The following is a 25,129-nucleotide window of genomic DNA, read 5'->3' as shown; positions in this document are numbered from 1 at the left end:
TTTAATTAAGTATCAACTGGGCGCGTTTTGTTTACTGACGCATCTGAGTACATACCCTTCTTGTTGTTGTATGCATTAGTACCTAGGTGTTCCACGGCTTTATTTATATATCTGAGTGTAGATCTTTCTTGTGGTTTTGTTATACATTTTAGATGGGTGTTTCATGTGTTTATTTACGTATCTGAGTACACAGTTGTCTTGTTGTCGTTTTAAAAATTTAAGGTGTGTGTAACATTTGTTATTCCACACATCCGATGGCGTACCTTTCTTGTTTGTCATACCAAAAAATAATATCGTTTTTGTCATTGGATGTGTTTTATATTGGTTTTAACCTGTAAATGAGAACACAATATACTGAATTTACTGATCATTGGGGTTGCAATCGTGAGGACAAACCCAAACTGGAAGTGGGCTGTTTCAAAATAACAGATTAAAATTAAAATGGGTATCATTGAACAAATTTCTTAACTAATTCTAAGCAATATTGTAGGTAATACATTCGTGTATATATATCACAATGGAAAATCATATGAAACAGATTCATATGAATACTCCATATATGTATACATTTCGTCAGAAAATGGACGTGTAATAAAGACTTATATGTCAAACTGCTCGTCCATTCGTGTAAATATTGCAATGTTAAAACAATCAATCGCATTGCGTGTTGGTGTTGTAATTGTAGTATTTATGATAATGTAAATCGAGAAGTAGTTGTCGACCTGAGAGTGGTTGTTGATGGAATAACTAAGGTTATTTGTGCTGCGGCAGCTACTTGTTTTAACCAATAAGATTAAAATCGTACACTTGTCAAAGGCAGGCGCGCGGTAAAAGAAAGAGCAATTCGATAATAACTTAGGAGAGAAAATTGACGTTCTTGAAGGACAAAATATGTTGGTTGTTTTCCTATCCGTACTTGATGCCAACATTTGAAATAATGTAATGTTGCAGGAGTAGTATATCATTACGTAGGCAATGTCTGTTGAATTATATAACAGTTTGATATTGATGCACAGAAAACAATATATATATTGTTGTCCTCATTCGTCCTGGCATTACCCAATGTAATTGCAACAGATTTAAGAGTTTGTATTAAGACTGCACTTTTAAGACCACAATGGCTTACATTTGGTGTTATTCAAAACAAATAACAAAGCACTGCATTAAGAATGATAAAACATCCAATAACAGTGTACGATCTAAGCTCACTTGATTCTTAAGGATATTAAAGGAGGCATTAAGCCTTTGTCTGTCAAATGACCGTTAGTCCAATCTTCAATGATATACATTACAAAACATATTATGTCCATGCTCATGGGTTCAACTACTATTAGTTTCCATTCGAGGAACGTTTAGAACAAATAAAAAAGAGATGTTAAAAGGCTGAGTCTAGACAAACAAATATGTTATCTGAAAATCAGAAAGATCTACGTACTGCCAAACGGCCAGTTTCCCGATTGCCTGTCAAACCTTCTTCTACAAACTTTTCATTTAAAGGTCCTCTTGATATCTTACATATGCAGAAGACTATATTGTTTGATCAAGTCGGACTTAACTTAATTCACGCTTGTGTTTACCATCTTTCGTATATCTATGGAATTCGAAATATATTGCTATATGAACACATACCTTTGCTAAGAAATAATGGCAGTAACATACACTTAAACTTATTCAATAATCATTTAGCAAACATTCCCGTATGGGCATTTGGAAATGAGGTTAAAAATGAACTGTTTGACGACACTCAACGGTTATATTTTTTAATGAAATTGTTAACGCAAACGTGTACAAAATCATAAAACGTGTAAAAACATAGGGATATACTGAAACAGGTTTCAACAAATTACATACCTGATGTTCGAACGCTATAACAGCGATGCCAAATCTTAGAGCACATGAAGCGGGTGTGCAATAAATGAACGGATTTCCATTTTGTCGGGCTGAAACCATAGACAGAATACAAAATACCAATGTACACAGTTACATATAAATATATTATTTTTGTTTATGAACAACGTAGGTTGTCATGTCAATAATTGCTAGGCATGTATTCACTAAACTATTTAGTTTAAACATATTTATTTCAAACAAGCATGTTTATACATACGATTTCATACAACATTTATAATAAATATTAACATGTTTGAATGGGATGAGAACGGAAGACACTAAACTATTTGTCAACGTTAAACAAAGCATGACATAAAATATATGTATCTTGGTGTAGAAAGTTGACCGTCTGTTTAATATTCGCATGACAAATTTTAACTTAACTTAAATAATGATTTATCGAAGAATAGATTTGGGAATACGGACAACAATTCTGTGTGATGACTGATTATCTATTTTATTGGCAAATTTTCGATCAGAAACTTGAAGCTTGACGGCAACGGACCGAATGTGTACAGTCGAGAGTAGTATAACATGTACAATTGTCAATGATAGAAATTAAATCTTGTTACGAAATATGTTAAAATTATGTTGTGATTTCAAATTCCAGTTTTAATAACAAAATACTTGTTTAGTTTGTGTGTGCAGATATCACTATAAATTATATCAATTTTAAAACTTTGTGAGTATAAGTACAACAAATACTTTATTGTCATAGATTTATAACTTAAATTTTAAAACATTGTTTTTGTACGATACATATGCATCTGTTTCGAGCATAGCGAACCATATTATTTGAAATGTTAAAATATACAATATAAAATAAGACATATCAAAGACAACTGAGAGCATTACAGCGGCAAACCAGTCTGCCCACAACGTCTTTTGGACCGGATCGACTTCGAAATCCGTAAACGTTTCTGGGCTGACTAACTTTTGTATTTTAATTTGAAATCATGGCCCAAATTATATAATGGCTTGTCAATTTCATTTCCGTGTGATATATTTTTACTTATGAAATTGACTAAATGCTCAATAGATGCAGTATAAATGTTTCAAAATTTTGAAAAACAACAAAAAACATGCATGCATTTAGACGAAGTGACCATCTACATGTGTGCATTCTTGTTTAGATATTGTTGTCCATTGTTACACATAAAGCATTGGCGTCGCTACTCCAAACAATGCTATAGTATACTCAATATGACAGCGATTGTTTGGCATCTTTTATACAAATAAAAACTTTCTTTGTTCCTATCGTTTTTGCCGCGTGCATAGTTTGGAAAAAGTCGGTAACAGTAAACCTTTTATAACACAATTTAACAGTCTTTCATACATTTTGCCCAGAATCGATATGGTGATATTGTTTAGGCAAAGAAAATATAAAAACTTAAACGGTTTTATATCGTTTTTGACATTGAAAGATACCAATCGAAACATGAAAAGGGGTGTGGCAAGATTCTGATGCTGAAATAATAATTTTAAATTATATATATTAAGATGAGAAATACAAACATTTATAAATGGTAGAAACTAGGAACAACAACACATTATTTTACAATTTATTTGTTACAACAAAGAACAAAACTACTCTAATGAAATGTATTGTAAAAGATAGCAACAATCCAAAACAGTATAAAGTTGCCAGACGCCTTTAATTTGCTTTATAGCCGTAAATAAATTGAACATTATCTTTGTTTACATTACTTAAAAAATCCTTTATGAACGCGCTGTCAAAATCAAAATGTATGTGATCTATTAGAACAAAATCAATAATTAACAGAACTCTACAGACGGTACCTCTAAGTGTCCTTTATTGAAATAGTTAAATCACAATTTGTATTATAATTATTATTATTATTAGTAGTATTATTATTGTTGTTGTTATTATTAACAAGCGATACTAATATGTTGATATAATAATATGCTTTACCCACTTTAAAGGGATATACCCGTTCGGTCTTAAATTCAAATTGTTAAAGAAATACGCTAAAGTAACTATTTTTTTTATTTGAATTTCCATATGAGTATTCACTCCTTGAAAAATGCCGGACGGGCATATGTGTCCAACATGTGCGTACATGATTAAAACAAGTACTTACAGTACTTTCTAAAAGACCATAGCTCCAACATTCTACTTTAAGTTTGATATCAATTGAGTAAATTAAACGAATCTTGAGCGATACCAGACTCAAAATATAGTAATTTTCTTACATACTGTTGATTCCTTAACAACATTACATACGCGAATTTTTTACGCTGAACATTAAAACTGTAAACCAAATGGTGAAATAAAATATAAAACAGGAGTAATGGCATCGAAATTTTGAAAGGCGTTTTCAATTGTCCTAGGATTGAAGATCTTTATAAAGTTGCTTTAATATATCCACATTGCGACATTGATATAAGCGTGTATCAAAGATGTTGATAATATAGACAATTAGGCTATGTTATCTACTTAATCACACATCTGTATCAATCCTTGAAGTGTACATCATTCTGCATCTATATCTGTATATTGGTTCACATGTTCGTGGAGTAAAATGGTTTGTTGGTTTATTTATTACCATAAATAATCGGGATAAGAATGTCAAAGATACGTTTATATATGATGTATTACCATATTTTATAGCGTCAGTTTTAGTTTTACGTATGGATTTTACAATAAGGATTACGGTGTTGTTTTTACAATACTAAAGGAGCGGGTGCGTGGTATTCTATGGTCTGGTACGGATAAACCTATTGTGTCTTCATTGTTAAACATACATTTTAAACGAATATCTTGGAGGATTAGAGCAAGTAATATATAATATACTATAGTTTTAAATTGTGCATGCGATTGCATATGCACTACTTTGTTCCAGCTTTCAATCATTCACAGTGAAGTCTCATTTATTATCAATTAATAAAACTTATCAAATGTATATAAATTGATTACAGTTATCAATCCTACAAACAGTCAGTGTAGTGACATCCGTGTTGATATCCGCAGTCATGGGCGACTTCAGCTGCATTTGCAACTACGATGTAGAAAAGCCAGTGTATGGACAGGTAACATGAGGGCGACTAATCAGTACATATACACGATTATGCACCAGTTTTGCTTGAATAAGCGGATTAAATCAGTTGACGTAATATTCTGTTTTTACGTCAATTAACAATAGTATTGTAACTTTACACAACAATGTAGTCCGTTTTATTAGTGCGAACTTTGGAAAGGCACTTAAGGGGAAAAATATCCGTAAAAGAATGTGTGTCTGCATTTTCAACAAAAATATTAACTCATTATTGTTAACCTTACGATTTACATGAATGTTCTGATGAAGGAAAAACAATGTTATGCAAACGAGAAACACTGCCCTTCATATGTTACCAAAGATTCTAAAGGTGGCAGTTTTCAAACTCAGATGAAACGAATAAATATTGCCTTTTAAGATTTAGTGATCGCTCTGTTACTTTTAATGCATTGGAGGATTTTAACATAACTTCAGATTAGTATAACACGTAACTAAATAACGTGTCTCGTCGATAAAAGGACTTAATCGGGACGTGCTCTGTGAAAAGGGGGTTAAATGCATTTGCTAAAAATGTCGTCTCAGATAAGCATTTGCAGTCCGCACATGCTAATCAGGGACGACACTTTCCGCTTAAACTGGTTGTTTGCTAATCAGAGACTTTCTTGAAACGAAAAATATAATACGAGCAGAAAGAGTCGTACTTGATAAGCCTATGTGGACTGCGCATGCTTATCTGGGACGACACTTAATGCACATGCATTTAACCTCCTTTTCACAGAGCACGGCTCAGTGAAAAATTCAAAGACAAAGACACTGAATTTATGTTTCCGCGCTGATACTTCTTTTATGACTGGGAGGTTTAAAATAAATTCTGGTTATTATTAACCATACCCAGAGGATGTGTCTCGGACGATAGGTATGCTTCTATGTGATTGGTGAAACGTCAAGGTGATACTTCAGTTTCGAATGCCTTTTTACTTTCATTCCCGCCAGTTTACTTCTAATGATTAATATGTGTCTTTCTTGACATATATAACATTAGTCGAAACGCATCGCCTTTTAAAGGTTATGTGCACTGACATGTTTCATCTTTGTAGACAGTTCTTTCCCATACGACTAGCAGTGACGTCAATGAAACATTACAAAACTATATGGCGACCATTTCATTTATAAAAATTGAGCAGAGGGGGTCATATTGATTAATCCGATTTGCAGTAATTTCAATCAGTACTACAGTGAACGAAAATTGCAAACATACACAGCTAAAATTAAAGGTTCAATAAGCATTACGCCATGGTTCATATAAATTGGTTCTGTTTGAATAACTTGGTAGGCATAATTAAATAAATATAACATGTCTGGCATGGTGACAGTAAATGTGTCAACTTTCGGAAAAATACAGTCAGCCTTGGCTTCGCCTCGGTTGAAAGCATTTCCTCAAGTTGACAAAATTTCTGTCACCCAATTAGACGTGTAATATTTATATAATATATTCTATCATACGATGTATTGTTTTTGTTTACATACGTTAAGCAGGATCTGTAACCTTTTTACAAATTGTGCTTAAGAATGTTTATTTACTGTAAAATATTCTTTACATTCTTCTGTACTATTTTCCAAACGTGAGAATGCGTTCAAAACTACATAAGAATAACTAATTCTATAATTCCTTCCGTGTCTATAAACAACAACGCGTGCAGTGATGGAATCACAAATATGTTTCTAAAACTTGTTTACCTGTTGAATGAACATTCAACTTGTAGGACAAAGTATACAAATTCAGTATTACAGAAATAATCAGTTATCAAAACATATGCAAATGCACACAGTTGGCGTGTATTTGTTTCACTGTGATGCTCAGTCTAAAATGTATTGTTATATAAATGTCATTTAAATATTTTAAGTGAAATTTCAAAGTCAATGTCATTCAAATGTTATGGTATTTAGTTTAATGTTTATGTTATTATTATAATCATTATGTATCTTCCATAAAAACCAAACATGTTGTTTGCAGATGTCAGCATCGTCTACTCCGATCGGCTACCTCTACGAGTTTGATTGTAAACCTGAAGGCTTAGAGACGGGTAACACCGCCTGGTTTTCAATCCAATACGAAGGACAGGTGCGCGGTACATGAACAGAAATATTTGTTAATTTTACAACAGTTTTGATTTCTCCATTGTTAAAACATATCATAACTTTGAGTTAATATAATAACATGATTCTCTTTGTCAATATATCGCATACACAATGCAGTGGTTATTGTACATCAGGAACACCATTTTGGTTGTTTTCTTTTCAGTCTCATTCACGCTCGATAGATCTATAGATATTTACTGTGGACAATGCATACATACCGCATGAGAATAGTAATTTGATATAATGGCACGTTCTGCTGTTGATGAGACCAAAACATGCGACATTTTCACCATATGTGCTGATGACATGTCGTGAGTTTGGTCAGTTCGACAAATTGTGAAAAGTAATATTGATAAAATTTGTGTATTTTTGAATTAACAATCGATGATGTGTTAATCATCGATACAAACACAATAAGTAGGATAAGTAAAATAGATTAAGATACACTTACATTGTTCCAGAATATAATAATAGTTAGCTCAACAAATAGTCGGTATTTAAACCGCAGTCGTATAGTTAATATGGTTTCCGCTTTTTGGACGGTAGGTTCGGGTTTGAAACCCGCAATATTGTACAAAGTACAGAAAACGGACTTGCATGTCTTTTTATAAGCCAAAATCTTTTAATGCAATCGAGCCAAATAAATACGTGAACACTTAAAACTCAATAAACAAATGCTTTGTATGTCTAGTTTTACACAGGTATTAAAAACCCAAACAATGTATTCAGCAATGAATAGAGTTATATTCAATACATAAACATATGGACACCTTTTGATTGTTTAGCCTATACAATGGAAACTGCCTTTGTATAAACGGGGGAATTTTGTTTTGTTTTTCAATTTTACAGCAAAACATAAAAGAGTTTAGATTTTGAATGAAACATATTTTTTATAAATTTAGTTTTCATTCAACATGCATGCTGATTTGATTTTGTCTTCACATGATGGTTCTAATGCCATTCCTTTCTCACGTTCACTCGGAGAAACTTCCATCGTTATAGTGACCAATAAATGGCAGTTGCAGAAACGTTGATTTTTAATTGTTTTTAACTCTAGTACGGATATCTCGAGGCAGGTCCAAACGCCATGAAGCAAGTGTGCCCAGGGGTTCCGCCGGACTCTGACACAGGTACACACCACGTGGTACCTTGGAAGTTTGTATAAGTGCATATTGGTTAAACCGTTCCTTTTAATACGTTGCAATGATTGTTTTTGTATTTTTTTCAATGCTGATATATTGACAAATGATCATACTTTGAAAAGCTATATATTCATAAAATATGCTCAATATGCAATCATAATAAATTAATGAAACTTTTGTTGGTCCCTATAAAATTGAAAAATACTTATGGAATCACTTACAAAAGACAGTTTCGGCTTTTTGTATGTACATATGATTTCGACACATCCATTTCAATAGTTAGAACCACAACGAAACCAACTACAGTCATATCAACTAAAACACCAACGTCCACTACGGTAATAGCACAATCAACATCAACAACACCAAGAATACCAACACTGACGTCATCCACAATTACACCAGCTACAAGCACAACTACTAGGTCAACTACAACGACTACTACATCAACTTCCACTAAACCAACGACAACTACCACACCAACCCCGAAACCAACAACTTCAAAGGCCACTACAAGATCGACAACTACAATACCAACGACAACATCAACCACTACTACACCTTTTACAACATCAACAAGCGCGATACAAACTACAACATCAACTAAACCACCTACGACAATATCAACAACAAGTAGACCGACACCGACAACTACATGGTCAAATACACCACCAGAAACTACACGGCAAACAACTTCTGGACCACAAACAGGTACACAAGATTTGTGTTAGTACTGACATCATTTCACCCGGAGCTTGTTTATAAAGTGTTTTACTAAATAATATCAAACATATATGTTTAAAAAATAAGCATATATATAAATTCAGTTTTTGTATACGTGTGTTTGACTATATGCGAATTGTGTTTTTTGAATCGTTTTTCAACTGAACAATCAATTGAGAACGGCAACAAAGCTGTTTAAAAGTACACAATATATTTTCTTCCACACAATAATTGCTTTTTTTATCTGGATCGATAACGGTCAATATTTTGTCCATATTATGGCAATAAAATGTATAGGCAAATTTCAATGTCTAGCTTAATGACTGGGTACTAGATTGATTTTGATCAATAATGATAGTTAAGTTTACCGAAAAACTAGAAATCTTGTGGTCTGGACGTTGTGTTTTATATTAATTCAGCCCTTCAAACCTTATATATTGCAGTATTCGATGGATGCGGGTCATTCCGTCCAATCGCTAATTCCAACGAGCCAGGAGTTTTATTTACAATCCTCGCCTCGGCAAATACGTGCTATGAGTTCGTGTCCTTTCCACAGCACAGCTGGCGTTCGGCAGAAAGCCATTGTACGGCAAATAATGGTCATTTGGTTCATATTGCCAACAAACAGGAGCAAGATGGAATTTATTCCTTTGTGCATAGCAAGGGCGGTCATGGCGTGTGGATTGGTTTGAATGATATTATCATTGAAGAGATATTTACCTGGGTCTCAGGTGAGGAAATACAAAAAGAGGCAGGGGAAATAAAAACATGCTACACAGTGTCGTAATATGTTTTGGTACACTTGTGTGCTTTACCAAAGATGATTTTGACTGCATTTGACATTCATATCATTTTATAAATTTTTATTCATTTCATAACGTGTAAGACTATGTTTTTTATACAGATTTGTCAGCTGCGAATAAATGTAAAATGCCTTTACTCATCGTGAGTACATATCTTCCTTCGAAACGACATTATAGTGTAACGGTTTAAACGTAACACATGAACTCTTTTATGTTTTGAAAGGTGACCCTGTTACAATAACAAACTGGCAGAATGGCAGGTTTGCTGCTTTTGGTCATAACACAGAGGATTGTGTAGTTTTGACCGACCAAACACACAATGGGACCTGGGACGATAGGCCATGTAGCGAGTTTCATAGTTTTGTGTGCGAATACGGTAAGGCGTTTTACTATAATATGAATGCACGAAATTGGAGTAAAAATCATGTTATTGTATACTGAGAGTGTATGTCAAATATCAACTTTATGTGTTGAAGTTTGAAAAAAGGTGTATTGATAAATATGAGCCATGCTCTGTGAAAGCGGGTTTAATGTATATGCGTAAAGTGTCGTTCCAAATTAGCCTGTGCAGTCCGAACAGGCTAATCAGGGACAAAACTTTCCACCTGAACCAAATTTGCGATAATTAGAAAAGTTCTTTTAACGCAAATCAATCATAGAAGCGGAAAGTGTCGTCCCTGATTAGCCTATGCGGACTCCACAGAATAATCTGAGACGATAGTTTAAGCACATGTTTTAAACCTCCTTTTCACAGAGCGAAGCCTATATGAATTCCTATTGGCTTCATACAATTACCAACAAATGAATTAAAAAGAAAATGTTTCTCTTTGCACAGTTACTGGTACCAAGACATCCGCATCAACAACAATGTCATCAACGAGGTCTCGAACAACCTTTTTAACGAGTATGGCTTCGCACTCGGGAGCTTGTAAGTGTTTTAATTAGTCATTAAAATTCGTTCGTTGTTAGGACAGAGTAGTCTGCAATTTTACCTGTCTAAGCAGTATCGCCGTCAATTGATGCAATATTACCTGTCTAAGCAGTATCGCCGTCAATTGATGCATTATTACCTGTCTAAGCAGTATCGCCGTCAATTGAACGCAGATGAAACACACTTATATAGTAATAAACTGATGTAATCGTGTATTAATTAATGATATATATATATATATATATATATATAATATACATATCGAATCGATTTAGTATGTTTACACAATTTACGCCAACACAGATTTTATAAGCAAGAAACTGTAGGTTTCTCCATTGCAAACCAAAACATGAATTTTGGTTCATACACAATCAATTTGTACTACTACAAATAATATAAAGGATTGTTCAAAAGCCTTACATATAAAATACCGTATACACGCTGTGTAAATATTTTTAAACACAGAAAATGTAAAATGAGAAATAATTATGTAAAGTTATTTTAGCTATGAAGTTAGTTAATAAATAAATATACATTTTGCAACTCTAATCCCTATATTGAAGGTAATAAATAAAACAACATACTAATTTATATTATTGTCAATAACATGTACATTTGGATTCGGATACATTAATAATTTATCCAATTGGAATTCATATAGATTTATAGTTAAGTTGATAAGCTTGCGTAATTGTTTATATCATCTTTGCTCCATAACACTATCAATTTAGCGAATTAAAGATAATTATTGAGATCATCAACCATAGGGCAATATAAAACGCCATGCTAAATGACAAAACAGCTTAAACATTACCCGACATGAAATAACTATGTTTCAGATACCGTTATGTATGGATGTACCAATAAGGCAAACGTCGCCGGCGATTACGAACCAGGGACGAGGTTTACCGTTGACAACCGTTGCTACGAGCTTGTCCGTACAGCTCACACTTGGAGAGTGGCTGAAAATCACTGTGTAAACAAGGGAGGTCACTTGGCTAGTATTGACAACACGCGGCAACAAAATGGCGTTTACCAAGTTGTTAAAGGTTCAAGTTTGGGGAACGTCTGGATCGGACTGCACGACCATGATATTGACGGGAATTACTCGTGGATCTCAGGTAGACTGAAGCGTTCTTTATAACAGTGACTTTATGTGTTGATGTTGAAAAAAACAACATATTTATTGATACATTTGAGCCGTGCTCTGTGAAAGGTGGTTTAATGCATGTGCGCACAGGCTAATCAGGGACGCAACATTTCGCCTGAATTCGATTTTTGCTAAGAAGAGACCTCATTTAAACGAAAAATATCATAAAGCGGAAAGTGCCCGCTTATGTTAAACATGAGATAAGGAAGCGTGTTTTGTAAATTATGACAACTAGTTATGATGCCTGTAATAGTTTATTAAGTTATTAAGCCCTATTGATGCCATGTATTACTAGACGATGGCATCACTGTTTAAGGTTCAGTGGCCGGCTTTACACACTTCAGCTCAGCAAATAGCAGTTTCCAAAACAGCAAGGATAAGGATTGTGTGTCCTTAGAAGGTGCAACTGGACTTTGGCTTCACTTACTTTGTTCTGAGGCACACCCGTATCTGTGTGAAATAGGTTTGTATCGTCATATAGTTCATTCATCATATAATTATTTCATGTGACAAGTATTCATTATTATCACTCTATTCAACGAACAAACACATGTATTAGGACAAACTTTTTAACTAATGTATGACTATCTATGTGTATAAAACCATATACAAGACAAAAGGTGTATCGCATGTTTAAACTGAAAAATAGTTATGAAAGTTAACACTAAGCGTAGTCTTATGAAATACACTTAAAAAAGATAGGCATTGCAAAGTATCAGACATACACGTTGTCCTTTTGTGGTGTTTTTTTTTTCTTACAGAAGTGTAATCAAAATACAAAAACAATTGGTCAAACTATTTTTACATAAATAAATTAAAATGGGACAGCAAACGAGATTTCCAATCAACAGTCGTGAAGCCTCGTTTGATGAAACTGACTTCGTTGTGTGATCCTGTAACTTTGTAAAATATAATTATTAATTTATAAAGTGCCGGAATCCAAATTATCTCTTGAATATTTATTTTCGAAAAATATGTATTGTAAGCTTTGTTTCCGATTTAAACTTTCTCCTGATCCTTTCAGAAAGTAACAGTGCCACCACTCGACCAACAACTGTGGTACCTGTATGGCATTCTACTACACAGCACACTACTCAGTACACTGATGGTAATGTATTGCTTTACATTTACTCATTAAACGCCTGCTCTATATAATTTGAGGATAAGACCTATACAAGCCACCTCTTAATAGTAACACTGGTTTGAAAATATTTAAAATGATTCGCGTATATTTGCATTTTCATGGATAACATGTGCTATGGCATGTCCTCTATTTTACACGATACATACAACTTCAAATTGATAGATAATACTCAGGGTGCAGGATCACGTGAATTTGTGGGAACCGGTAAGAGGTGATTATTTTCAAATAACTTTTTAAACAATAAGTTTCCTAAGAATTTCAACTAGTGCACTAAAGACAGATTTTTATAATGCTTATAGCACTGTTAAATACATCAGAAATACTGTTTTTAATAAGTGTGTGTTTCTGTTTAAAAGTTCTATGTGTACTGCATTCAGTTATATGGTTAAACTTGACGCTAATTTGGCCATCGCCTTCAGACGTATTGAAGTACTCATTCTTATACCTTAAGATATCGGCACAAACTGCACAAAACTGTCTTTATGCACTAAAGATTTTTGCAAATACATTTCAATAACTTGAGATATTTGCAAAAATAACGTTCTTACCGATGTGTTTACATTCTGTAAAGCACGTGTGTTAACTCCTAAAAACCCCGTTGATTCTTCACCGTGTACTTGAATTGATCTGAAGAGTTGAATAAAGGTTTACAAAGCTAGGCTTTGCGTGGCTTACATTTCTTTTATCACATGGGGTAATCATGTGAAAGTAAAGATGGCGTCTTACATGCGGATGCAAGTATTTTTCACCATTATATACCCTTTATTACTTGTATTTTTCTTCTAATATTGCTTACTTTTCAGCCATATCAGCAAGACAGTTACTAGAGTTTATTTCGTATTAATACCCGCTCTAGATCTCGACTTTTCTCGCTGCGAAATGTCTAATCGTGCTGACCATAGCTCGACTAAAAATGTGTAGGGAGTAAAGTCGATATATAATGCGAATTTTAATAGGAAATAAGCGTTTATCAACTTTTACTGATATGGCTGGAAAATGTGCGTCATTAAAACATAAAACAAAAGTAATAAAGGGTATAAAAGGGCGAATAATAACTGTCTCGACATAGACGTCGCCATCTTGACTATCACGTGATGATCCTCTCTGCTTATCCTTATATATTTCTGTTTTCCTGATGCAGTAAAAAAGTAATTGCTATAAACATATTAAATTAGTTAAGTCTTATATTGCGTAGAAGTATTAAAATTATGTGTGATCTTTCCCGTTTAAGCTACTCGAAATTGTCACTTTGAATTCCACGCCAACGCAGAGTAACAAGAAAAAAAATCGCTATAGGCATCGATTCAAAAGTAATCAGTATTCCGAATGTTACACACTCATGTAGAACACCTTCGTTTGTGTTCAAATGTTTGTGTCGCGACTGCAAAAAAATGGCTGCCATTTCGAATGTATAAAACATTACAAAATGTATACATCTACATCAAGCATGATTCAGCATTATCCCGCAAATATCGTTAATTGAAGTCTATAAACCACTCTTCATTTTATACATTTTTACTAACTTGCATAAAAAGTCACGCGTCAACAGTCTCTCGTTCTACTTACCATGGTTCATAACCATGTTTATTTTCGTCAATTGTTTGCTTCGTTGACGATTCAAAATTCTGTACACGACATAAAATATACATGTGTTCATCGCAATCCGTCTGTTCCATTTCAAATCACTTGATGTAAGCAGGCGATTATATGTGGATAGATAGTCTTTAATAAACTAACAACGACATACTCAACAGGGAAATAACCCTTTACATTCAACATCGAATTCCTTCAAAAAGTAAAGCAACACTTCACTCAATAACGCTTTTCTCAATTGCTCAAGTAAACATCGAGTTCATCGAGTACATTCAACATTTTAAAGAAATCGAAAATGCAGTCTCCCCGGGGTCATTCCACTTATATAAATCAACGCTGTTATTCATATCGTATTATAATAATCCATCTTACAAAATCGCACAACATCGCTTTAATTGATACGACTGTGTTTCAAAATGCAGCCATTCGCGGCCTTGACCTAAAACATGTAAGTAAGCGATTCTGTTAAAAAAAGTTAACTTCCAACAGCATTGCTTTTTGGCAAGCGAAGCATTAAGAGTGTCCAGTTACCACTTAGAAGACCCTGGTACAATCCTCAGTTGGCGCGCAGATGTTTTCTCTTTAGCAGAGAAAACATCACCTTTTGTGAAGTGTGGCAATTTGTTTTGAATTCAGTATCACGAACACAAAAAAACACACTGCATTTGATTTTTATCTAACGGATTTATTTATTATTAATGATGTTGCAAACATTGCATAAGTTCTACGTATATAATACGATTTGCCATCGATTCAGGTGACACAACCTTATGTCCGTTTGATGTACGACGCGAAGCTCAGCAGTTCGGAACACCTCTGGCCCAACGTGATAGTCGTTGCTACGAGATCATTACACGTTCGGTCACTTGGGCGTATGGAGAAACGCTCTGCAAAGTGAAAGGAGGCCATTTGGCAGACATTCTGAACGCTGAGGAGCAGGATTACATTGTATCCTTCATCACTCGCCATGGATCACCGGATGTGTGGATAGGCCTCAACGACATACACGCGGAAGGAGTTCGTGAATGGACATCAGGTAACAGAACGAAAGTGAAAGATGAAACACAATTCTTACACAGATGTCGAGCAAGAAAAAGGTCTAGTATGACAAAGCTAACCAGACAATTATTTAGGAATAGAAAATCCGTACGCGGCTATTATAAAATGTTTAAAGTGTAATCTAGGTTCGATTATACAGTAATTGCGTGGTGTATACCACACATCATTTTTATATACAGTAAATGTAATTCATTTGTATTGAAGAAACTTTTGAATACCCTTTATGTTTGTTTCTAATACATCTTAATAATTTCGTTACGCGATGTTAGGGAGAATCATTGTTTTTGGGTTGTGAAAGGTCAATAAGTTAGTGAGTGAGTAACATTCTAAATCAACAAACCCTCAAAACACCCGAGGATATCTTGATTAAACACATTTTGGGTTTAAACCGGTTTTACTTAGAAACTTACCCGTTCAGGTAATCCCGTCACATACACGCACTGGCAGTCGGATCACGTTGGCAACGTTGCTAACCCCGGTCTTGAGGACTGTGTGCTTATGCGCAGTTCAATGCACGGGGCCTGGGATGATGTCCCGTGTGAAAGCTATTTCGCCTGGGGAGGGGCGACGGTGCAAAAACACAACTTTCTCTGTGAATATGGTGAGTAATATTATAGTGCTATATTACTCGATCGCATATATTACATCAGTTTTATTAGAAAAGTGACAAATTGTACAGTAGTCTGGTAACCAATTGCATATACTTGAGAGAATGCACCTTAGTTCAAGAGCTGTCAGTAGTCTGTACCTTGTTGCATATATTACACAAGAGCTGTCAGTAGTCTGTACCTTGTTGCATATATTACACCAGTTCAAGAGCTGTCAGTAGTCTCTACCTTGTTGCATATATTACACCAGTTTAGAGTAAACTTTAATCGAGTCTACTGTTTATGAACTGACGGAGATTCTGTTGTTGTTTTGATTCTTTCATTCGGAAAGTATACATATATATAATAGAAAGCAAATATGAAAGTAGAGTAGCCAATGGACCGTTATTAACCGCAGATATAACATGTCGTTTTAATAAACGTTATAAAGGAAGCCCATTTTCGTTTATTTTCTTTTTACAAAGAAAACTTATACCATTTACAATTTGCAAAAGTATGCAATTTCCAATTTAAACGTATGTGATATGTGTGCACGGTATAAATATTCTTTAATTCATATGATGTTCATTTAACGTAATGTACAAATATGGTCAACAACTGTTAATATTTCATTTCCTCCAGGTACCATCATTGCTGGTCATATGCCGGATCCGATCGGGTGAATCAGTGTGTCAACATGTTCCGTTTTTGTTTATAGATACTTGTGATGATGCGTGCGTTTTTGACAAACATCAAATTACAACAACTTTATCACTGACACTGTTAAGATACACGTGCTTCTTTTACGACTTCGTATCTCATTGTTCAAGCAGTGTATGATGATGATAGTTAAATGTAAATGCATAAGACGTATTAAAAACAGATCCGAACTAACTGGTATACCCCCAGCTGAACAACCTTTTTTATACCATGTCATTTTGTACAAAAGGGGAATAATCGGTTTGAAAAGATGGCTGTGTTATCAAATAGTCTTGCGAAACTAGTTGTTCAGAGTTGCTTACGCATAGTTACCATTTTGATATACGAGTTTATATTAATTGGTGTACAACACCTTAATGTTGGTTCATATTTCGTCTTAAATTATTCACATACAAAATACTGGCCTTGACAATCTTCAGCATAAACAATTTTCTCAACAAAATGTTGAGTTAAAATCATCGATAATAATGTTATCATAAACAAGCTACGTCAATCTGAATCTCTGACAACTGTGATTTTTTTTACTCATAGTTATGAGAAAATTTATTATTCTCTATTCTCAAAATACTATTAAAATCTCATCATCTTTATAACCCATATCATCATCATTTTCATTATCATACAAATAATAAACCAAAGACAAAATAGGAGTGAGTGCTTGTATTTGACAGGACTTTCAACATATAAATGTAAAAAAACAATTCTTCTGACGCCCATATGTGTTATATGTGCAATGGATATAGACCTCAACGGCACCGCTCATTTGATGAGTCTCGAGACGACTGGAAACGGTGTAACATCTTTGTTCAGGTGTATAAAGAACTGAAACGATACTATTTAAATGCTGTAGGGCATGTAAGTATGAATACTTCACATGCACATGCGTGTCATGTGAACAAGTGCAAATTTATTCATAACAATTAGACGTCAAGTATATATCTCAAATAAAGAGTAACTGTTTGAATAAACTGATCCCCGCCGATGCCCAAAGTGCACACAGGACGCCCCCAATGCCCATCAATCACGCGAACTTGCTTAAATATTATAAATTAACAAATGTGAAACATTATTTTTTTCAAAGAAGCTGCTAATATCTGCAAGATTCATCCACCACCACCAATCAAGAGAAGTGTACATGACTTCACGTACACCCCATACAATAATCAGTCGTAATAAACGATTCAGGTAAAACCGCGAGCGGGATACGCAACCCCACTGCCATTTTGTTTTCTTATTTTTTCTTTTAATGGCAGGGGGACGTTTGAGGACCCATGGCTCGAGACCGGTGTCTAGGTTCCTTCATCACCTCCCGAAACCTCTAATTTATGAGAAATCTACAAAGAAGCAGTTATTATTATACTGTAAACATTAATTTTAGTAAAAAATGTAATTACAACATTATCAATTTCATTGCGCAAATTAACATAACAAACAAACATCAAAAGCATCCCGCACACACCCCGGACATCAACAAGAAACAAACAAATCACTCAAACCATAAAATCCATAAAGCACCTAAACAGCATGTTGATAAATCATAAGTATTCCGAGAAATATATAACAGCTATATTAAACCGACTTCTACATCTAACCAGTCACACCAAAATGAAAATATTAAGTAATCGTACAATAAGAATGTCTTTTAACATTAAACGTTCATTACGAAAGACAACAAAAAATAATAACACTGACATTTAAACATACCAATAGTTCAATATATATGCTGGAGGTACTATCTCCAGGAAGTGAGAGTCTCGAAAAACATGACACCCATAACTTAAAAAAACTCATTCAAACACAATATTAAGTAAAAAATGAGTCAAAATAATCAAGAAAACTTAGCTGCTTCAGACTTAAATGAAAATACACCCATCGTCTTTCCCAATAAAGGAATCGGTTCGTGTTAAGATCCCATCTCACTTGGACTAAAAACCGAACTGAAAATATACTAAATATAGACTTTATAATTGCAAAATTATAAACATAAAAGCAATGTAACCAATTATTTAACCATACATATGTTCATAAAGAGCGGGTGGGCGGGGTTATCACCCTTTCGTTTTCTTGTTCCATAACGTTTGCCTGTCAAATACACCCTCGAAAGGCGACTCAATAGATGTGCAAATCATATATACCCAAAACGAAAAACTCGTGCGCTTTCGCGCTAAAACATGCACACAAAACCCGTGCATTATTCGCGCTAAACCATTACCATAATCTTTCTTCTAAATAACACGTATTAAACCATACTATACCGTATTTATCAAACCGAGAATAATTTCATTTATCTTCGTTGACATGATTTTGTTCTAGATTTGTCAAATCGTGCATACTCTTTGGATTTAAAATTTGTGTATTTTTGTTATTGCCAAGCATCTGAAAACTACATTGTCTGTGTGTTTTATTATATTCTTACACCCCTAATGTCCACTTAACCTTTAGTTAATCAACAAGTTACAACGTCGAAATACCCTCATTTCCCGATCTTCCCCGTCTTAATATCGCGATTACGTGGTATATGAGCCTCTATGAGACCTCAAATTAGGGGTATAATCCGTAGTCGCAATATAGCAGCATCGCCTCTACAAACACTAATATGTGATGCCGATTTAGAATTTTTGGATTTATAATAAAAACACTACTGCTTTATGAAATGTTTGCGTGTATCCAGTTAAGCGCATGACACTGGGGGGGGGGGGGGTAACTTCTTATGAACGGGTAAATAGGGGTGCGCCAAAAATATGGGGTATGTTTTTCGTCTAAAATTTAAGATATGGGTATGGTTTTGAGCATCTAAGTATAGATATGGGTATTGAAATAAGAAATTTGCTTGTATATAAATGCATATAGATTTAAAAGTATCTGTATCAAAATGGGTATGATAAAATTAATTCTTGTTTATAAATGGGTATCAACAAGCAAATCTCATCGGCGAGAAAGATGCAAAAACCTGACAGTTTTTATCTGTTTGTAATTTTGACGGACGGGATTGTGTGCATATTTTCATTTCCTGTCGAAGAATTATCAAATTCTAGTATTGAAATTGGTCCAGTGTATCAATATTCTTGTATAGAAATGGGTCCACTTCCTCAATGGTATCGTATACAAATGCTTTTTCAAAAATCTTGTATCAAAATGGGTCTACTTTATCTGGGGGCGAGACTGACGATGTGGTAGCTTTGATTAATAAGATAGGAGACACATAGTGTTTAAAAGGTAAAAAGTCCAATACAATAACATATTTGTTTAATTTGTCGTTATGACTTAACAGTTAAAATAACTCGATTTTATGTTTATATATAGTTTTACATAATTATAATTAAAAAAATACATTGAAAGATCGCAATTAAGACACTTTTGATAACGTAGATGTAATGGACGTCATGGTGAATATGAGAATATTTATGCACAATAATTATCTCGCATTTAATTAAATTAAATATAAAAGAAACGTTGTGATTCGACGAAAATCCTGGTCAATACGTGTTTGTCTTAAATTATTAGAATGATTCCCTTTAAAATGTATGCTCGAAACGGATTAGGAAATACACATGTACATGTTGACATACAATGTGCTCCTTGTTGTGCTCAAATAAAGAGTAACTGTTTGAATAAACTGATCCCCGCCGATGCCCAAAGTGCACACAGGACGCCCCCAATGCCCATCAATCACGCTAACTTGCTTAAATATTATAAATTAACAAATGTGAAACATTAATTTTTTCAAAGAAGCTGCTAATATCTGCAAGATTCATCCACCACCACCAATCAAGAGAAGTGTACATGACTTCACGTACACCCCATACAATAATCAGTCGTAATAAACGATTCAGGTAAAACCGCGAGCGGGATACGCAACCCTACTGCCATTTTGTTTTCTTATTTTTTCTTTTAATGGCAGGGGGACGTTTGAGGACCCATGGCTCGAGACCGGTGTCTAGGTGCCTTCATCACCTCCCGAAACCTCTAATTTATGAGAAATCTACAAATAAGCAGTTATTATTATACTGTAAACATTAATTTTAGTAAAAAATGTAATTAAAACATTATCAATTTCATTGCGCAAATTAACATAACAAACAAACATCAAAAGCATCCCGCACACACCCCGGACATCAACAAGAAACAAACAAATCACTCAAACCATAAAATCCATAAAGCACCTAAACAGCATGTTGATAATCATAAGTATTCCGAGAAATATATAACAGCTATATTAAACCGACTTCTACATCTAACCAGTCACACCAAAATGAAAATATTAAGTAATCGTACAATAAGAATGTCTTTTAAAATTAAACGTTCATTACGAAAGACAACAAAAAATAATAACACTGACATTTAAACATACCAATAGTTCAATATATATGCTGGAGGTACTATCTCCAGGAAGTGAGAGTCTCGAAAAACATGACACCCATAACTTAATAAACCTCATTCAAACACAATATTAAGTAAAAAATGAGTCAAAATAATCAAGAAAACTTAGCTGCTTCAGACTTAAATGAAAATACACCCATCGTCTTTCCCAATAAAGGAATCGGTTCGTGTTAAGATCCCATCTCACATGGACTAAAAACCGAACTGAAAATATACTAAATATAGACTTTATAATTGCAAAATTATAAACATAAAAGCAATGTAACCAATTATTTAACCATACATATGTTCATAAAGAGCGGGTGGGCGGGGTTATCACCCTTTCGTTTTCTTGTTCCATAACGTTTGCCTGTCAAATACACCCTCGAATGGCGACTCAATAGATGTGCAAATCATATATACCCAAAACGAAAAACTCGTGCGCTTTCGCGCTAAAACATGCACACAAAACCCGTGCATTATTCGCGCTAAACCATTACCATAATCTCTCTTCTAAATAACACGTATTAAACCATACTATACCGTATTTATCAAACCGAGAATAATTTCATTTATCTTCGTTGACATGATTTTGTTCTAGATTTGTCAAATCGTGCATACTCTTTGGATTTAAAATTCGTGTATTTTTGTTATTGCCAAGCATCTGAAAACTACATTGTCTATGTGTTTTATTATATTCTTACACCCCTAATGTCCACTTGACCTTTAGTTAATCAACAAGTTACAACGTCGAAATACCCTCATTTCCCGATCTTTCCCTTCTAAATATCGCGATTACGTGGTATATGAGCCTCTATGAGACCTCAAATTAGGGGTATAATCCGTAGTCGCAATATAGCAGCATCGCCTCTACAAACACTAATATGTGATGCCGATTTAGAATTTTTGGATTTATAATAAAAACACTACTGCTTTATGAAATGTTTGCGTGTATCCAGTTAAGCGCATGACACTGGGGGGGTAACTTCTTATGTACGGGTAAATAGGGGTGCGCCAAAAATATGGGGTATGTTTTTCGTCTAAAATTTAAGATATGGGTATGGTTTTGAGCATCTAAGTATAGATATGGGTATTGAAATAAGAAATTTGCTTGTATATAAATGCATATAGATTTAAAAGTATCTGTATCAAAATGGGTATGAAAAAATTAATTCTTGTTTATAAATGGGTATCAACAAGCAAATCTCATCGGCGAGAAAGATGCAAAAACCTGACAGTTTTTATCTGTTTGTAATTTTGACGGACGGGATTGTGTGCATATTTTCATTTCCTGTCGAAGAATTATCAAATTCTAGTATTGAAATTGGTCCAGTGTATCAATATTCTTGTATTGAAATGGGTCCACTTCCTCAATGGTATCGTATACAAATGCTTTTTCAAAAATCTTGTATCAAAATGGGTCTACTTTATCTGGGGGCGAGACTAACGATGTGGTAGCTTTGATTAATAAGATAGGAGACACATAGTGTTTAAAAGGTAAAAAGTCCAATACAATAACATATTTGTTTAATTTGTCGTTATTACTTCACAGTTAAAATAACTCGATTTTATGTTTATATATAGTTTTACATAATTATAATTAAAAAAATACATTTAAAGATCGCAATTAAGACACTTTTGATAACGTAGATGTAATGGACGTCATGGTGAATATGAGAATATTTGTGCACAATAATTATCTCGCATTTAATTAAATTAAATATAAAAGAAACGTTGTGATTCGACGAAAATCCTGGTCAATACGTGTTTGTCTTAAATTATTAGAATGATTCCCTTCAAAATGTATGCTCGAAACGGATTAGGAAATACACATGTACATGTTGACATGCAATGTGCTCCTTGTTGTAACACTCAGAAGTTAAACATTTATCCAAAAGTCGTATGTCCTCATCTTAAGTAATTTTATCATATACATGCTGTCTTAAATACAATGTATTAATCTTTACGCTATCATTACATGTTGCTTCGAGCAACAAGTATCGGTCTTACATGAAACCAATGTCAAAATTATCGATAATGGTTCCACTGGACAACTGCACTTATAATTGGTACTATTCCAGAGAGAGAGAGAGAGAGAGAGAGAGAGAAGAGAGAGAAGAGAGAGAGAGAGAGAGAGAGAGAGAGAAGAAACAGAGAAGACAGAGAGAGAGACAGAGACAGAGACAGAGAGAAGAGACAGAGAGAGAGAGAGGAGAGAGAGAGAGAGAGAGAGAGAGAGAGAGAGAGAGAGATCTCTCTATCTCTCTTCTCTCTAGAGATCTAGATATAGAGATCTAGATCTCCTCTCTCTCTAGAGATACATAGAGAGAGATCGCCTACTATTAGTCTCCTTATATACAGATATATAGATAAGAGAACAGAGAGATCTCGCTCTCGATAGCTCTAGATCTACGCTCTCTATCTATGCTAGAGAGAGAGAGAGAGACAGAGGGAGCAAGAGCGAGAGACAGAGAGAGACAGAGACACAGAGACAAGCTTGCTGCAATGACATATATACATATGATATAACGTGTATATTGATTTTCCTATAAAAAATATATTACGATTTATTCATTTTATTAAAAAAGCATTATGTATATTAATTCAATAAACCAAATAAATTTCCGTTCGAATGTCGGATTAATTTGCGTCACTATACATAAATGATGCAAATTTGTATTGCAGGAACGAATGCTCGCTTGTACAGAATGCTTGACAAAAGATGGCGATGTTCGAATATTTAACCAAAAAAGCGTATTAAACAAATCTCGACGACTAGTTTTGTTATGATGCAGTTATGATGGCATTTATTTTGTGACGATGACATTATTGTTTATGGTTCACTGGTTGTCTTTACATACGTCAACCAAACAAAATAAATTTCGAGTCTAGATTGAGTGTTATATACTGCATGTATGAAACTTCAAATTTAATGGTTAGCACCTGATGATTGTTTGACAGGTACTATCATTGCTGGTCATATGCAGACAGGTACTATCATTGCTGGTCATATGCAGACAGGTACTATCATTGCTGGTCATATGAAGAATCCATTTGGCCGAGTTGTGGCTAGATATTCCGGTATGTTCGAAGAAGAATAAAACACATGCAATAGTGCAGTAATGTTTGGTATTGGGAAAAGCAAAAAACCTGCATCTGTCTACCAATAAAAAATAAAACTATTTTGTTTTATTCGTTTATGCTGTCAATGAGATAAAAAGGCATAATGGTTAATTTAAATGTTTATTTAGCAATATATGTACGTGCTGCTATGTCCCCAGCAGTGCAACCGTTCTTCCTTAATTGAACAAAATGGGAACTGATGATTCAGTGTCATGTGATACTTTCTCAATAACGAATATGTTTGTTAATACTGTACCTTTTATCCGTACCCATATAAGGGAATGTAAGCTTTAAAGCTTACAGTATAAGTAGTATACATACTTTCTGTCTCAATCAGGTCCGTTTAGGCTGTATAGGGCTCTTTTTACACAAATTTAATGATTTATTGCATTTTCTTTACAGCGTAAAAAATATATGATGTAAATATTTTGTCTGACCCATCTTATAATGATCTATTTATGGAAGCCAATATACCAAACAATGATACTCCATAAACTTTATCCGGATAGAAATTCTTGTTGTTATCGTATTTTCGTAACATAACATCTTTTATACCCATTCAATGATTCAAAGTGTGATCACCGCCTTGGATAAAGCAAATTGGCGGTTACATGGCAAGCCGAACCTCTCGCTTACCCCAGAATAAATCACAAATCAAACGGGCGTCTAAATAAAATCTCAAATGCAGCAATGTAGACTTACAGGGAATACTTGAATGTCAAAATCACACTTGAGCGAAATTTTACACA

General features: G+C 34.2%; 1 protein-coding gene across 2 annotated transcripts in view; it reads left to right on the top strand.

The window, feature by feature from the left end:
* The window catches only part of LOC127882027 (macrophage mannose receptor 1-like), a 57,741-nt gene extending 40,592 nt beyond the window's left edge, over window positions 1-17,149 (top strand). Inside the window, exons 1-14 of one of the 2 annotated variants that reach the window (XM_052430410.1) lie at window positions 4,344-4,436; window positions 4,831-4,941; window positions 6,922-7,029; window positions 8,104-8,176; window positions 8,468-8,899; window positions 9,355-9,642; window positions 9,938-10,090; window positions 10,550-10,642; window positions 11,485-11,766; window positions 12,112-12,258; window positions 12,820-12,903; window positions 15,290-15,568; window positions 16,010-16,192; window positions 16,821-17,149. In XM_052430410.1, the coding sequence (XP_052286370.1) occupies window positions 4,434-4,436; window positions 4,831-4,941; window positions 6,922-7,029; window positions 8,104-8,176; window positions 8,468-8,899; window positions 9,355-9,642; window positions 9,938-10,090; window positions 10,550-10,642; window positions 11,485-11,766; window positions 12,112-12,258; window positions 12,820-12,903; window positions 15,290-15,568; window positions 16,010-16,192; window positions 16,821-16,861 (2,277 nt within the window). In that variant the 5' untranslated portion in view covers window positions 4,344-4,433 and the 3' untranslated portion in view covers window positions 16,862-17,149. Of the gene's footprint in view, window positions 1-4,343; window positions 4,437-4,830; window positions 4,942-6,921; window positions 7,030-8,103; window positions 8,177-8,467; window positions 8,900-9,354; window positions 9,643-9,937; window positions 10,091-10,549; window positions 10,643-11,484; window positions 11,767-12,111; window positions 12,259-12,819; window positions 12,904-15,289; window positions 15,569-16,009; window positions 16,193-16,820 lie in introns of those variants that run through there. The other variant, XM_052430411.1, reaches the window with a different exon arrangement.
* Window positions 17,150-25,129: the final 7,980 nt, after the last annotated feature.

This window comes from Dreissena polymorpha, chromosome 5 (assembly GCF_020536995.1).
Source record: "Dreissena polymorpha isolate Duluth1 chromosome 5, UMN_Dpol_1.0, whole genome shotgun sequence".
NCBI classification, from domain to species: domain Eukaryota; kingdom Metazoa; phylum Mollusca; class Bivalvia; order Myida; family Dreissenidae; genus Dreissena; species Dreissena polymorpha.
Note: the sequence above shows the minus strand (reverse complement) of the source record. Positions and strands in the feature narration are given on the sequence as shown.